This window comes from Lathyrus oleraceus, chromosome 5 (genome assembly GCF_024323335.1).
Source record: "Lathyrus oleraceus cultivar Zhongwan6 chromosome 5, CAAS_Psat_ZW6_1.0, whole genome shotgun sequence".
Lineage (NCBI taxonomy): Eukaryota > Viridiplantae > Streptophyta > Magnoliopsida > Fabales > Fabaceae > Lathyrus > Lathyrus oleraceus.
In genome coordinates, this window is record NC_066583.1 from 185,385,593 (window position 1) to 185,401,680 (window position 16,088).

Here is a 16,088-nt window from a genome sequence, read left to right on the forward strand (position 1 = left end):
TAATAGGGAAGAATCAAAATTATTTCTAGAATTCAAAAATATATCTCTGAATGCACTCTAAACACATGTGTTCCTGAATCAGACCCTAAAGTTATGCCAAAAAAATTACGGAAATATACCTTCGTGTAGCCTACAGAGATGCATCTTCGAACGTTGTTTTAATAAAAAAACGCGTCAGACTTTTTTCCCCCCTCACTTCTCAAAATACTCACTTAAAACACAACTCTTAGGTCTCAGACTCTCTCAACTCGCATTATCTCAGACTCATTCAACTCACTTCAAAGCTTCTGCTATCAACATCTAATCGATCAAAGAGCTCACTAAACATCAAACAAAATTTACATTTGGTAAGTATTTTAGTTTTCTAAACCTTTTGATTTCTATATACAGTTGTAGAAAGGTTATGTAATAGGTAGTTTAAATATGTTATTTAAATGAGCAATATGTTTGATAGGTAGTTTAAATGATCAATGCGTTATTTTTTATGTTGGAACGAACTGCATGTATTTCATTGTTATTCATTTGAGCTGCAGAATATTATAGAGATGCATCTCCAGAATATTACAACGTTTTCATTTCCAGAATCCAGAGGTGCATCTCTGAAATTTACCAGTCTTCATTGTTTGGTTTGACCTCATTGTATTTCACTTGTATAATGAAGCGAGATAGATTGAGGCACGACAGATTTGCACAACATGCATTGGTTTAGAGGGAAATATCTCAATCATCGCAGACACATATCGTTTCTATCCTGATTGATGCAGAGAGACCCCTCCTTTGTCTTCCTGTAGGAGACAAGTTTCACCGGCTCAGGCACTCGAGGCTTTCGAGACTCCATAAGCACCTGAGGCTCTGCAGGCACCAAGGCACCCGAGGGGGTTGGATGAGGCTCATCCGACTTACCGCTATTGCCTCTATACTCGGACCATGTTGCCATACATGTATAGGACGGAGAGGTAAAATTCAATTGTATATATTCTTTGAAAAACATGTTTTTTTTAATATTCAAAATTTCTGACGATGGTTTATTTTTTTGCAGGACCGTGATACTTTAAAATGTATCAATCATGACCGAAAGATTATCGGTCTTCCGGAATCTAATGAGCAGCGGTCTCAGGATGGGACTCACTAAAGCACACCCCTATTGAGTCACACCCAAGATTTTTTTTCAAATTTAATCCGAAGATGTGTCTCTAGAACTACTCCGTATACACCTAATGCATTCTTCATTGTAATCCTTTTTTTTACATAAATTGATTTGGATATGCATCTACGTATTCACACTATACAAAATCTGGAGATGCATTCCCGTATTCACACATGACAGTAAAATTTTGACTTTGTTTTAGAGATGCACTGCTGAAACTCACGATGTATTATGGTTATACTATCGTATTCAATTTATATGAATTAAATCATACACTTTCAAAATAATATGAAAATTATATATATATATATATATATATATATATATATATATATATATATATATATATATATATATATATATATATATATATATATATATAAATCTCGAGTACACAAATATTATATATTACTGCGTATGATAGACTCGGGCCCCCTGTTCCTATGTTGCCTCATATACTGCATCCCCTCCCGTGCCTCCCCCATGATTGCATCTAGAACGTCTCTCACCTCAGAGTCATACGAAAAGAGTCCTCTATCTATACTCTCTTATCGGTGACATCTAGGCAACACATCAACAAAATTATTTGCCATAGTCTGTTCCTCCTCTAGTATCTCTTGATAAGCTGGCCTAGGTGGATCTTCTGAAGCATTTAGTGTCATATAAGGATGCGACACTCTGAAATACCATTGTATGTAGCCGAACTGCTGCATGACACACTCAAAAAGGTATGGAAACATTAGACATGAACTGCAAGCTAACCATCTAGAGTAGAAGGCTATGTCGTCAAAGGGGCGCATTTAATGATGTCTGACTTATGCCTGGAAGTGCATATCCTCTACTACCAAGCGGTCAAGATACACTCTGTATGACTTCGTCGTCTGATTCCCTCTAAGAAGGATGAATGCAGAAGCACATGGCATACCACCAAATAGTTAATTGACATGTTCACGGGGACATTCAATGCCTAATATATGGAAAAGATGGTGGGATCTAGCTTCCCAACCTTCTCTGAAGTTGTCATTGTATGAGAATATTTATGCTTTCCAATCATGAGACCACAACTTCTTATCATTATCATTCCATTGATTTTCTGGTTTTGGTACGATGACGCCTTCACCATTGGTCATTGTAATTTGATTAGGACCATTGGCAATGACGTCCCGTACACTCTTATCAACGGAGTTGATATTGATATGCATACAAGTTTTCCAATAGCCATAATTTTCACCGGTGAAAATATGTGCTCTATTATACACCCCTTTAGGTTCGGTAACCATTATCTAATAAGCAAATCTTAAGACCAGAAACAACCAGAGCTCATGATACCACTTGTTAGAAGATAGACCTAGATCTAGAGAGGTGAATAGATCTCAAATTAAAATTTTATTCAAAACTTTAATTTAGAAAATTTTATGGTGCGAAAGCAAGTTTAAAATATTTCCCGGATCCAAAATCGTCTAACCAAACCTTCTATTAAAAAACTCGGATATGCATATGAGTACTAATGGTATGATAATAATTCACAAGTTAATTTATCAATACTTTAAGCACTAAATCGAATACCCTACTATAGTAACTATCTATCTCTAATGTCAACAACACACTAAAGACTAGTTAACATAATTCATCAAACACTTTGCGTGCGATCAATAAAGTTTGGATATTAGTGTAGTGTTTGTAGTACTTAACAATCAATCACTACCAAATGGTAAGTGATTACTACATCAACACAATTTATTAAATATTTCAAAAGTTATTATCCAAACAATGTTGATCAAGACATAAAGTAATTAACAATTTGTGAGAGAGAGAGTGTGTGTGTGTGTGTATATATATATATATATATATATATATATATATATATATATATATATATATATATATATATATATATATATATATATAGAGAGAGAGAGAGAGAGAGAGAGAGAGAGAGAGAGAGAGAGAGAGTATGCAAGGATCTGTTTAGGCAGTTCTTTAACCGACCTTGCTATGGGTATGTCTGCCCTCAATTCGAATTCGAATTGAGATATTAATATAATAAATCTTACTTTGCAAAAGTATCAATACAAGAGATGAGAAATCAAATCCCACGAACCCTATGTTTGTTCTTGACTCTAGCGCCTAAAAAAACCTTGATCAAAGCTTGATCAAGTTACCAACAATGTCGCTTAAATTCACTTATTGTTGCTACTTCCTTGCACGACCTCCTTGTCTTAAGGATTTCACCCGGATGAATTAATCCCAAGCGCACACTTGTTGAACCCAAGATTTGTCAATACGATCCATTTTTTCACGCTACTCCTTTGTCGACACACCTAGTCTCAAGGCTTTCACTCGATCGGATCTGAATTGCACAATCTTAACAAAAACCTTCAAGCCCTAAAGATCTTTAAGGAAAAACCCAAACCGATTTTCTTATTTGAATCCCTCAAAGATTGCAACCCAATATTCTTGGTACAACAAACCTAATTAGAGGTTATCAATCCTAATCTAGATGGCACCCAATCAAAAAATGATTATGTGTATGCATAGATTGAATTGAAGATGATGAGATGCTTTGAAATCCTGGATTCATGTAGGTTTTACTCACTCTAGAAACCTTACTAGAGAATGATGCATGTATGAAGTATTTATATTCATGAGTGATTTAAGGCAAAAAGGAATGCAAAAGAAGATAGAAAAATATAAAATTTTGAAGAAGAATAACATATAGGTCGACCTATACAGGTTATGTGTCGGCCTATTCGATGCATAAGTCGACCTGTCCAAGATCATTTGTCAATCTATGACAGTTATGTGCTCCCTATGTGTCGACCTGAAAACTCGACACATGAAACATATGCCACATGCTTTAATATAACAACATACATGTCGATCTATAGACTTCACGTGTCGACCTATAGCTAAGAAATTTTTTCCATGGGTCGACCCATAGTTCTATGTGTCGACCTATAGCCAATTTTTTTCCAATAGGTCGACCTATAGTTCTATGTGGCGACCTATACTTCTACTTTTCATAAAACTTGGTTTTTCATGCATGTTTGATGCATGAGACCTTTCCCACATTGTTTCCAAACACTCTTATGCTTCCTAATGAAAAGATGCACATAGAGATTCAAAGGACATCGTCCAATATACATTTATGCTAAAGTATCATAGTTTTTACATTATACAAAATACATCTAATGGAAGTCGCACTCACAGAATTCTCAATCAACAGATGGCTGAATTCCAGAACTTATGACTTTTCATCTAAACCCTGATGAATGCTTTTTAACTGATGAAATACACGACAAAATGGATATATTATGCTATGCGGATGCGAGTGAAAAATTTAGGGTATGACACTCACTCTTTCTTATTTTACATAAAATTTATCATAAAGAATAAATGGCTTAAGCACAAGATTAAGAGAGTTCACACATATTCAGTTTCTTTCAATAGTGATATTTGAGATTGATTTGTCTGGCTTTGCTCTCAATATTGAAACTTGATCAAATTTGCTTTTTGATGACTTATTGTCTGATGATGCTTACGATTAACTTTTACTTGTTTAGATGTCATCATCAAAATCTCATAGAACTTGAATCTATATATCACATAAAACAAAAAATTAAATATAGAAAAAATATAATGATAGAAATGACTAAGTATTCCCTCGAACCCTTTGTGTTTTTCATGTGGTCAATCTCGGCTTGAACATATAACAAGCCTTCTTATATCATGACTATTTTACAAAATAGTTATGTATAATTTATCATTGTGTAACTCGTTTTATCTGATTATTATCATTCAATATCTTGGGCGAAGTTGCATCCAAAGAAGGTTTGATAGAGCATAAAATACATATGTCACAATTGAGTATGCCATATGTCTAAAGATTATAAACAACCTCACAAAATTCTTTAGTTCAAACATACAAATATATAGTTAGTTCTCATTGATATCTAGATCGATTTTCCCAATTCGTTAGATGGAGAAAAACATTAAGCACAAAATAAAATTGAATAACTATAAAAAATGGTTCATTACAGATATAAAATATTTACGGATCACATATTTTACATTAATGAGGAAAAACTCATCTAAGGAGGACTTAAACTAAGGGGGCTATGCACTCATCCTTAAGAGATTCATGGTCAATACAAAAATAAAGAGAATCATTAAGTCTTATAAGCAATTAGGGATGAGTTCCTAATGATGTCTTGTCTTTTCCCCTACTTCAATTCTTTACAATATGTCTTCTTACTTATAAAATTTGTAACATATTTAGAACAAAAATTATGGAACAAAATTGAACACCGAAACCCTTGCATAAGTTCTCATTAAATAGACATTCTAGTGGACTTTTAGGGTTGAGAGAAAACTACAAAATAACCCAATTTTATAATTTACTTTTGTGTCAACGTCAAATTTCTACCTTTTACAAAACTCCAGATATGGTCAAATTACTACACATAGATAACAGTGAAACACATAAACATGACACACTACTTTAATGGTCCACTGCGATTTTGCAGTTTTGCTAATGTGGAATCCTTCGGGTCGTGGAAATTTATGTCCTCCTTTTGGCTTGACTGTTTCTATTTTTCCAATAGCAAAATGTCATGTTGCTCGATCTTTTGTGTTACACGTTTTCTTCATATGTTGATTTTCTTCTTTCCACACTCGAATAACACCACTCTGCTTTATAGTTGTGACACATTTTTGCTTTCTTTTACTGTTTACTTTGTTATCATAACTGACATAGTAAAATACCCCATAATTCATTTGCTTAGAACAATTTTGGCTTGAATTTGTCTTTTCCATACTCCTTTGAAATCTTTATTAAATCCTACAAAAACACAAAAGAATTAAGAGCAAAAACACTTAAAATGACTAGACATTATGCTAAAAACATGCAATGATAAACTGTCATCAAAGACGACAAATAGATCCAAGTGGGATCAATTCTTTAGGTTTTAAATTTAAGATATATGTCAGTTGGACTAGGAAATATCTTAGTGATATAGTAATTTGTTTAATTATACATAAAATATCTCAGTCTAAGGAAACTAGATGCAACTTCGAGTTAAAAGGGGGTGAATTTGGATAAAACTTGTATGTCTATCTCTTTTTTTCTTCTTATCTCCACATCTTCCAATATTTGTGATTGACTTGAAATGAACTAGAATTTTTTTTAAAATTGGTTAACATACTTTAAACCCTTCATTTCTTGTGTTTCTCACCTCCCACACGCTCCATGTGTATGAAGTAGGTTAGAAGGATATTAGTTTATCGAAATCCTTTTAATAAGTTCAAATAAGGGGTGACTACTCATTTATCTTTAGCTTCGTCCCAACATTATCTAGCTACTTGGCTTACCCCATGGTTTTCCATGTGGTGTGTCAATAGATACCTTAAAATACATGTCCATCTCAGTGTCTTACCTCAAGGGCCATTCGTCTTAGCCTATAGAAGGAGCTATGAAGTGTCATTTGTCACAACGTTGGACAATGTCGATATATGTTTCTTCTAATGATCAAACTTTTCAATATTTTTACTTGATGAATAAGAAGAGGACCCTAACAAAAAAATATAAATCGGATAAAATTAAATAAATCGATCATAATTATATATTTTAAATTCAAACCAAATTTTTATTCTTACCATTTATTAAAATGCACATGTATATAAACATGTATAAAAACAAAAATTACTTTACATAAACTCATTTTTAGAAACACGATATTTTTCTTTTTTATATTTTTTTATTAATTTGTATGCATTATGTATATACAATATTTTTTATTTGATAAAATTATATTAAAAAAGATTAAAGTCTATATATATAGAAATATAAAATAGCCTCTTCTTGTCACAAGTGTCCTCCGGGAAGCCTGTGCTGGAACCCTCATCTATCTATCCATTATAGATTCAAACGGTTTTTAATTCTACACAGAACCAAAATTCAGTTAACAAGATGCTGAACACGCGGCTCTAACTTCACCTTCACACTTGTTTCTTTTTCACCCCCTCTTTTCAATCCAAATCAGATTTCAATTTTCAATTTCAGATCATAATCCACACTTATTATTTCTTAATCCGTTTAATTATCACGCTTAATCTCGTTTTTCGAATGCATCGTTAGGTTTTTTTTTGGTATTGAATGTGAATGTGAGTAGCGATTCATCGTTGATCTCTTTGATTTCATCGATTTCGCATTTTCTGATTCGATTATTGTTCATTTCTCTGATGTAATTGTGTATATGATTCTAGGGTAGATGGTATGCGGAAGGTGTGTGAGTTCTATTTTTGTTCGAGCTGGAATTTTGAACAGGAGATTGCGACTCAGCTTTGTTGGGAAGGGATTGTTGCCTAGAGTTGATCCACAGCTTGCTGTTTATTTTCCGAATCGTGTGTTTAAGAGGTATCTAGGGATGATGGTTGATACAGGTTCTATGTCAACAAGGGCCGGACCCTCTATGGATACGGCGTCGCAGAAAGATGATGATTCTGCTCGTTCTGGTTTTGTTACTGGTGGATGGAAGAGGTTAATATGATTTTTTCACCATTTGCTCTTTATTTATTCCTATTTACTACTTATTGGATTTTATATACAGAAAATGTATATGATTGAGGGAAATAACTTGACCCTCTCCTTGCCTGGATCGCAGTAGCATATGCTTTTATGTTGGTTTTTCTATAACAAGTGTAACTCATTTTTAAAAAATTGTCTGATAAGGTTAGGGCTACAACTGTTTATAAATTCTTTTGAAGCCTTATTTCTTTTCGATGTGGAACTTGAGTTTTTTTCAATATTTTACATCCCCATTTGTAAGTTTAGGATTAAAGTATTGTCTTTTGAGTGGGGCTGTATGTTTTGATTGATGGAATTGGATGGGATTGAGTGGTATGAGGTGGAATGAAGTGTTATTCTATTGTTTGGATAAGTTAAAATTGGATGGAACGGAGCGAAATGTGGTGGTATGGATTCTATTCCATTCCACCATTTACCCCATATTTCTTCCCCTTCGATTTGGGCGGAATGAAAAACTTACCTTGTTCTGTCCTAAAATATACAAACAATGGAATGTAATCTTCATTCCGGTCTGCTCCACTCCATTCCGCTCTGTTCATTTTATGATATCCAAACATAGCCTAATGTTGTGGGTGTTTGGGTTGTCGTAGCTTTTAAGATTTTCGGATAGAATCAATTTTACCACGATTGGTTTTGGAGCTGTCTGTTATCTCAAAGAGGTTGTTATTTAGGAAGTTTGATTAATTGTACGGGGAATTATTTTTACCATATGGGGCTAAAAGTTAATTGATAAGTCATGGATCAGTTTTATTTGTGCAATTGCATCAAAAGCTCATTTATGCCCTACTTTTACTTCCCACATACCAAACTGATGAATATTATCCACTTACCAAATGATGCGAGTTAATGAAACATTTTTAGTTTTAGTGAGGTCATTAGACAGTCAAAACGACAAGTCGACAGCCATATATATCCCTTTGCTATGAAATGGAATTGAATACATGACTCAAATGATGCCATAATGCTACAAATCATACCCAATGAGGTGTTGAACTCTAAATTTCTCTTAATGGTATTCTATAGATTTCTGTTATCCGGTCTACTCTCTTTACCTATACTTTAATATTTTTTCGCCACACACGTTGAATTTACTTATAGAAAGATTCTGCCATATTTTCTACTATGAAATCTATCCCTATTTTTTCTCTAATGATTTTATTCTTGATTCTATCTTGTGTGACCACTCATCCAAAATAATGAGTATTCATTCATATCATTACACTACCAAAATGGAGGAGTGTGGCTTGTCCATTTGAAGTGAGATTTGCAGATGCAGTTTTAATACGAGACATAAACACAATATATTTGGGTGGGTGCAATCTTACAAAATGTATACCATGTGTAATTAGACGGAAGCTAATGCACTAATTTTTGTCAAAAGGTCATTAACTATTTTTGGTGGTTTAAGTATGAATATTGACCCGTCGCACATTAAATTTGGAAAGGAGTTATAATCATTTCTACTCTTTGGACATTCCTAAGCTGAATTCATCTTTATTCATCCAGACCAAATTCCAATAGGTGTGAGATTTTAGTAGGTTGTACAGTGGAAGAATGGTTGAGGGGTTGGATTTGTGCTGTACTTTATGCTCTTTTTCCTATCTTATATTATGATCAAGTTGCTTATTTGGCTGAATTTTCAATTGGCAGTGAAGATGAAAGACTTGTCTGTGGGTATTCAAGCTTTAGGGGGAAGAGAGTGACCATGGAAGATTTCTATGATGTTAAGACATCAATCATTGACGGTCGTTCAGTGAGCTTATTTGGAATATTTGACGGTAAAAATTTCTAGCCTCATTACTTGCTTGCTAGAATCACAAATCTTTCTAGCTCTCCGGGCAACTCAGAAAAAGTCTGACATGATACTTTTTAAATTATAATATTGACTATCCATATTGTGTAGGCATTGCATGTGAAAAAAATAAGCTTTTTCATGATACACAAAATGACAAGCTAAGAGAATAAACCTAAAATTTCAGGGAAACATGAAACAATAAGCTTAAACCAACTGGTTTATTATTAGTTTCCCAATATTACTAATTGCAACTTAGTATTTTGTTTCTTGCCCCCAGCAAAGAAAAAAAGGAAAAAAGTATAACATCCCACTGTGTTCATAGCATCAAATACTGTATCAAAAATGGTTCTTGGGTTGTACATGTTTGTGGTTGTATTGTATATGTTATGTTTTGAGGTAAAATTAGTGAGCATGTTCCTGTGTTGCAAATCCTAAGTAGAAAAGCTTGCGTCAAACTCTAAAAGTTGTTTTCCTATGTTGATCTTCAATTGAAGAAAAATAAAAATAATGACAAATAAAATGAAAAAAAGTAAATATCCTGCACCACTTTTGATCGTTTGCTAACTAACCCTATCTTCATGAAACATTTTAGCAAATAGAGACATGCAGTTTCAAGTTTGGAGTTTGTCCATGTGAACTTTCAACGTGTGAAAACTAGCCCATACCATGCAAAATGCAAAGCGTATTGACTCTAGTTGAAAATATAGTTGCAAAAACCTGCTTCTTGAATCAAGTTCCACAGAACTCTCAACGCAGCCCTCTTTATATTTATTTTCCATTTTTAGTTGATGGAAAGGACTAAAAATGCAATTACTCTATGCTTAAGCAGTTTGAAGATCACCATGTATATGGCGGAGAGCCAAAATCCTGCTATACTGTCCGTTTTGCGGCACCGTTATAGCGTATTATGGCGGAAAACCCCGCAATATCGGCCGATATTTACCATTGCGATGAGTCCAAAAATCACCATGTATATCCGCCATAGTGCCGCCATGGCGGATATTTGATAACACTGGATTTTCGACATTGAATGCTGATCTTACACAATTTTATTTTCCTACAATGAATGGGTTTAGCTAAATCAATAATTATATTTATAATGCACATCTCAACAGGGTGCATGTTTATCTGTTTACAGATGTCAGTGACCATAAACAGTCATCTTTTCTTTTGCCTTGTGAGTGTCTAAATGAATTATTTATATTCTATACAGGTCATGGTGGTTCTCGTGCTGCTGAGTATTTGAAGGATCATCTATTTGAAAATCTCACGAAGCATCCAAAGTTTTTGACGGATACCAAATTGGCTATAAGTGTGTTTTCATGCTTTTGGTCTCCAATTTCATTTGTGGTTTCTTGTAACATTGAGAACATGTGACTTTTTACCATTTGCTTATACATTCTTGTCAAATCTAACATCATTAAAACCATTTGAGTGCATTTATTGTGTTGGTCCTATTTGTTCAAGGGGTCTCGGGTTGGTTCCTGCTTGGTGTGCTTTTCATTTTTCACCATCTGTATGTGCATGTATTGTAACTTAAGTTGCCTTGCAGGTGAAACATATCAGCAGACCGATGCTGAGTTTCTGGACTCCGTAAAAGATAATTTCCGGGACGACGGTTCTACTGCTTCAACAGCTGTTTTGGTTGATAACCATCTTTATGTTGCTAATGTTGGAGATTCTAGAACTGTAGTATCAAAAGCTGGAAAAGGTAATATTCAGATTACCTACTAAATTTTGATTTACTCACATTACATTTCTTGTCTAACTAAGTAATAATATTGGTAGTCTTTAAGTTCTCATATCATAAATAGTCATAAAAATAAATTCATATAATGATATGTTTTCAGAAGAAAACTTATAGTGTGAAATATGCTAATAGTGTAAAATACAAATATAAGAGGCCACTTGGAAATTAAAGCATTTCTAACAAGACAAGGGGTTCCTTGCCTGCTTTTTGGATTCGTGTATGCTTAATTTTCTTATTTACTTCCATTTATATGCATTTTCATAACTGTTAGCATGTATGGACTTCTTAAACTTGAGATTTCGTTTTTGACAGCAATTGCTCTCTCTGAGGATCATAAACCTAATAGAAGTGATGAGCGGAAGAGAATTGAGAATGCTGGGGGTGTTGTCATGTGGGCAGGTAACACATGGCTTTTAAGTAGATAATTCACTACTGATGACTCTACCATCGATGTTATCTTTGGCCGAAGTTGAGGTTATAAGTTGTTTGATGTTGACATTGGAAGTTTGTGCAGGTTTTGTTGACATAATAACAGGCATGAAGTATTATCTTCTGTCTGATTAATATGTTTTTAACATGTGTGAAAGTTTTGAACCAAAGAAGTATGTGTCTATTACGTGTTCTGTGTTTTGAGTAACAGTGAGAGTGAATGTACAGTATATTGACATTTGATGTATGCCTTTGTGTTCTCAACTTATACTAGATTGGAATAATAAGCTCTATATCGTGCCTTAAAATTTTCTGTCCATCCAAAGGATATGATTTAATTAAGAAATGGAATGAGTAGCTCAGGGAAGAGACATTCACTTGTGTTTATCTACTGGTCAGGTACTTGGAGGGTTGGAGGGGTGCTAGCAATGTCTCGTGCATTTGGCAACCGTATGCTGAAGCCATTTGTTGTAGCAGAACCTGAGATCCAGGTGATCCTTGATTACCTTGTGTACCTCAAAGTTATATAATCTATTATTTGATTTGATGGTTCAAGCTAGTGATCATTTCCTCGGCATGAGTGCCGAATCCTAGCAGTGAATGCAGATAATTTCTCTAACAGAAACTATTATGGGCTGTTTAATTTGAGAAAATGTTTCTGTTTTTTGTTTTGTTTCCTATTCTCAAAGATTAATTAATAAAACAGTGAAGACTAAAATGTCACTTTGTTATTGCCTTTTTTTAAAGATTTGTCATAGAAAACAGTGTTTTCGCTGATTACGATGACAAATACTTAACAGCATGAAATGAAGTGAAAACAATGTAGTATTTTTTTGTGTGATTAAAGTAAAAACATGAATTGAAACAAAGTACTTGTGTAAATATAGCATGGGTTGGGAGTCTCACAACCTGGAAAAGGTGACAAGTGATAGAAAGAAGTAAATGAAAATATCACAGATAATGAGAGAAGGGGAAAAAGAATGCACCACAAAGTCATGTATTGCTTATTTAGTCCTGGGTGCTTGCTGTGAAGCACCAAACGACCACCGACAAATGTCTAGAAGTTGATAGGCTGTCTACAACTTCAGGATCCAGCATGTGTGAATATGATCTATTTAACTGAAATTGCACAGTTATTTAAGAAGATAACATTAGTTTTATAGAATCATCATTTTAGTCTTGAAATTATAGGGTTTGGGTGACTCAGCCTGTGAAATTAACAAAATCTCAAAATATTCCATGTAATTGAAAATCCTTATGGCATTAGTTTCGTTTTATTGCAGTGTGCTATTCTTTTTAAGATCCATGTGGATATGCTTTTGCAAAAAAAAATTGTCATGTAAGCAAGAGTTTCAATTTTCTGGAAGCCACTCCTCATATTACAGCATGCCAAGTGAGATTAAGTGTTTTATTTGCAACAACTTCTGTTGTGTTCCCTCCCTACTGTAACAAGAAAACAATTAGATAATCAATTTTCCTTTGATGATGTAGGAGGCTTTAATTTTTTTCCATGATGTGGATAATATCTGTATTATGAAAAAAATTTTGCATGTTCAGTAAAGGATTATATCATGTTGACATTCTGCCTTTTTTTCCTCATTTATTTTCAGGAGCAGAAAATAGATGAAGAAACCGAGGTGCTTGTTCTTGCAAGTGATGGACTCTGGGATGTAGTACAGAATGATGTAAGATTGGTCTTCTTTCTTGGCCTTGCACTGTTTGTTGCTTACACATAAAGCCAGGGTTTTAAAAGATGGTCCGCGACCGCGAAATCGGCCGCAACAAAATGGTTTTGGCCGATACCGATACCGTTATCACCGTTTTCTATATTAAAGAACAAATTGTGGTTTATTCACACCTAGACGACCGCAATCAGTGTTGTGAGACCTGTACCGACCGAAATCGCAAAAACCTTTATATTCCCCTCTAATCATGCAGGAGTTGATTGTCATCGATAATGAACACAATTGGTAAAATAAACAAGAAAAATAATGAGCACGGAGATGTATATTTGGTAGGGGGAAATTCCATGTTTTCAAACTTCCAGACCCTAATCCTATCATTATATTGCCCATATATTATTCAACAAAGATAATAACGTTCAAGGAACTAATGTTAGGACTGCCTACCACATTCTTTTGTTTAGAATATAAGATGGGAGTGGAAAGGAAAAGAAGGGCATGCTTGGGTTTTGGGAATCTGATGAGGAAACTTTTCTCTTATTTCGGTTACTTCTTTTAATTTACGTGCTGTGATCCCGTGAAAGTAGCGGAAGATCGATTGCCGACCTCACCTGTTGGTAGGGTTTATGGATATTAGGATTTCGTCATTTTTACCATTCCTGGACCAATAACTTCGATTTATTGTCTTGCCAAACTGGCATGATTGATTATATACCAAATAAAATGTGCTCTTTTTTCCTTCTCTGCTAAAGTGAGACTTTCTTTTTTTAATTGCTATGCTGTGCTTATTTTCTCATTGGTACTCATATACTTGTTTACTTTGATCAGGATGCTGTTTCTATTGCACGTGCGGAAGAGGCAGCCGAGGCAGCTGCTCGGAAGTTAACAGAAGCCGCATTTAATCGCGGTAGTGCTGATAACATTACTTGCATTGTGGTACGATTCAATCATGAAAAAAGACACCCAGCTAATCCTGATAAAGCAGATCCAGCTAGCAGTCAGCATGCATGATGAGTAGACAAGGAAAAAACACAGAAACATGTGTTTGGTTTATTGTGGGAAGGGAACACACTGAAGTCTGCACATGCATGATGGCTGACTTGTGCATGTCAAACAACTGATGATTTGTTTATTCATCCGTTTTGTAATGTAAGTTACTCATGGATCGTGGTCATTGATGGACTTAAGCTATTTTTAAAACTGATTATGGTGTTTGCTATAAATAAGTTTGCTGCTTGTTGAGGCTTCAGTTTGGTATTTTTTGTTTTTATCTATAATAAATGCAACTTGCATCTTTGTGTTACGAGTTCCATACTGATACTGATGGTGGGATCACAATCATCTTTTCTTCTTTACGCAATTGAATTCGGCAATACTTAACTAATAACGTAACGAATTGTACATGTACGAGAAAAGAAAGGAAAACGGCAAATATAAAAGAAATAAAATTCAATAAAAATATTTATTTATAATTGATGTTAGTTTTAAAATTGGAAATCTCTTTTTGGTATTAAAAAGAAGCATTGTCTATCGCCTAGTTAGAAGCATTGTTTTAAAATGAATATGTATTTCAGTGGAAAAAGTAACGAGTGTATTTTTGGTTTAGTTTTTTCTGAAAGTGCCAAAGCACTTATAGCGAAAAACAATTTTATAGGTATATAATTGTTTTGAGGTGTTTGATTTTTCTAATGTAAAATTGATTTTGCATTGATTTTGCATTCAGAATTGAAAAGTTAAATTTTGTAGTTTTTGAGTTTAAATATTTTTACATTAAAATTTATTGTTGAATTTAATTTTAGATTTTTTTTATTTAAAGAGATTAATTATTTAATAATGTTGATTCATCATCACCTGTTTGTATTATTTTATAAGTTTTTAAAATAAAATTTAAATTTGTTTCAATATCTAACGGTTATGATTAACTAATGGTGTAATACCGGTAAGTGTACTTTAATTAAATTCTTATTTAAATATAGATTATTTTATATTTAATTTATTTTTAATCAAAATCAAATTTATATAATTAATTCACTCTAAATTAACCCTACCTAACTTACATATTTAGTGGAAACTAACCGTTTGCAAAATGAAAACACAGATATCAGAATTATCTTCTACCAAGTCCAGCAAAATCCAAAAAACAGCCGTAACGCTGGCTAAAAATGGGGAAATCAAGTAAAAAAAAAATCGAAAGTCAATTTTTTCACACAGCTCGAGTATTCAACGACAATGCGTGCAGAAGTGGAAAGGGTTGTGCGAATAAAGGTCCCTTTGTTTTAGATTTAAAAGGAATTGATTTTTTTTTTTATATTTTTAAATTTTTTATAGAATAGTATTTTAAAATATTATATATTTTGAATTTTTTACTCAAATACTCCACATTTAAAAAAAAATTCACAAAATAACTCAATTTTTATTTTTTATTTCAATATACCCCAATTTAAAAAAAAAACAAAAAACATAAGGCATAGGTGTCAGACCAATTGGCGCTTATCCTTAAATTTTAAGTGGGGTTGTCAATTGGATTGGCTACAACACATGGTGCTGCCAATCCAATTGGCACCCATGTGTAAGTTGGAAGAGGAGGCGTCAATTAGTCTGGCGCCTCAGTGTAATGTGCAACTTTTTTTTATAAATAGATGTGTCGTGTGATTCATTTTTCCACATCTCATTTTGCCATATTGCAAACATTTTTGGTG

The 16,088-nt window shown here is 33.7% G+C and overlaps 1 protein-coding gene across 7 annotated transcripts in view; it reads left to right on the top strand.

Moving 5' to 3' along the window:
- Positions 1-14,638, top strand: part of LOC127082176 (probable protein phosphatase 2C 76) — a 40,878-nt gene extending 26,240 nt beyond the window's left edge. For 2 of the 7 annotated variants that reach the window (XM_051022401.1, XM_051022404.1), the window contains exons 3-9: positions 9,384-9,511; positions 10,742-10,840; positions 11,081-11,239; positions 11,591-11,677; positions 12,107-12,198; positions 13,318-13,392; positions 14,218-14,638. In XM_051022401.1, coding sequence (XP_050878358.1) covers positions 9,384-9,511; positions 10,742-10,840; positions 11,081-11,239; positions 11,591-11,677; positions 12,107-12,198; positions 13,318-13,392; positions 14,218-14,400 — 823 coding nt within the window. In that variant the 3' untranslated portion in view covers positions 14,401-14,638. Of the gene's footprint in view, positions 1-7,012; positions 7,310-7,411; positions 7,686-9,383; positions 9,512-10,741; positions 10,841-11,080; positions 11,240-11,590; positions 11,678-12,106; positions 12,199-13,317; positions 13,393-14,217 lie in introns of those variants that run through there. The other 5 variants (XM_051022400.1, XM_051022402.1, XM_051022407.1 and 2 more) reach the window with 5 other exon arrangements.
- Positions 14,639-16,088: the final 1,450 nt, after the last annotated feature.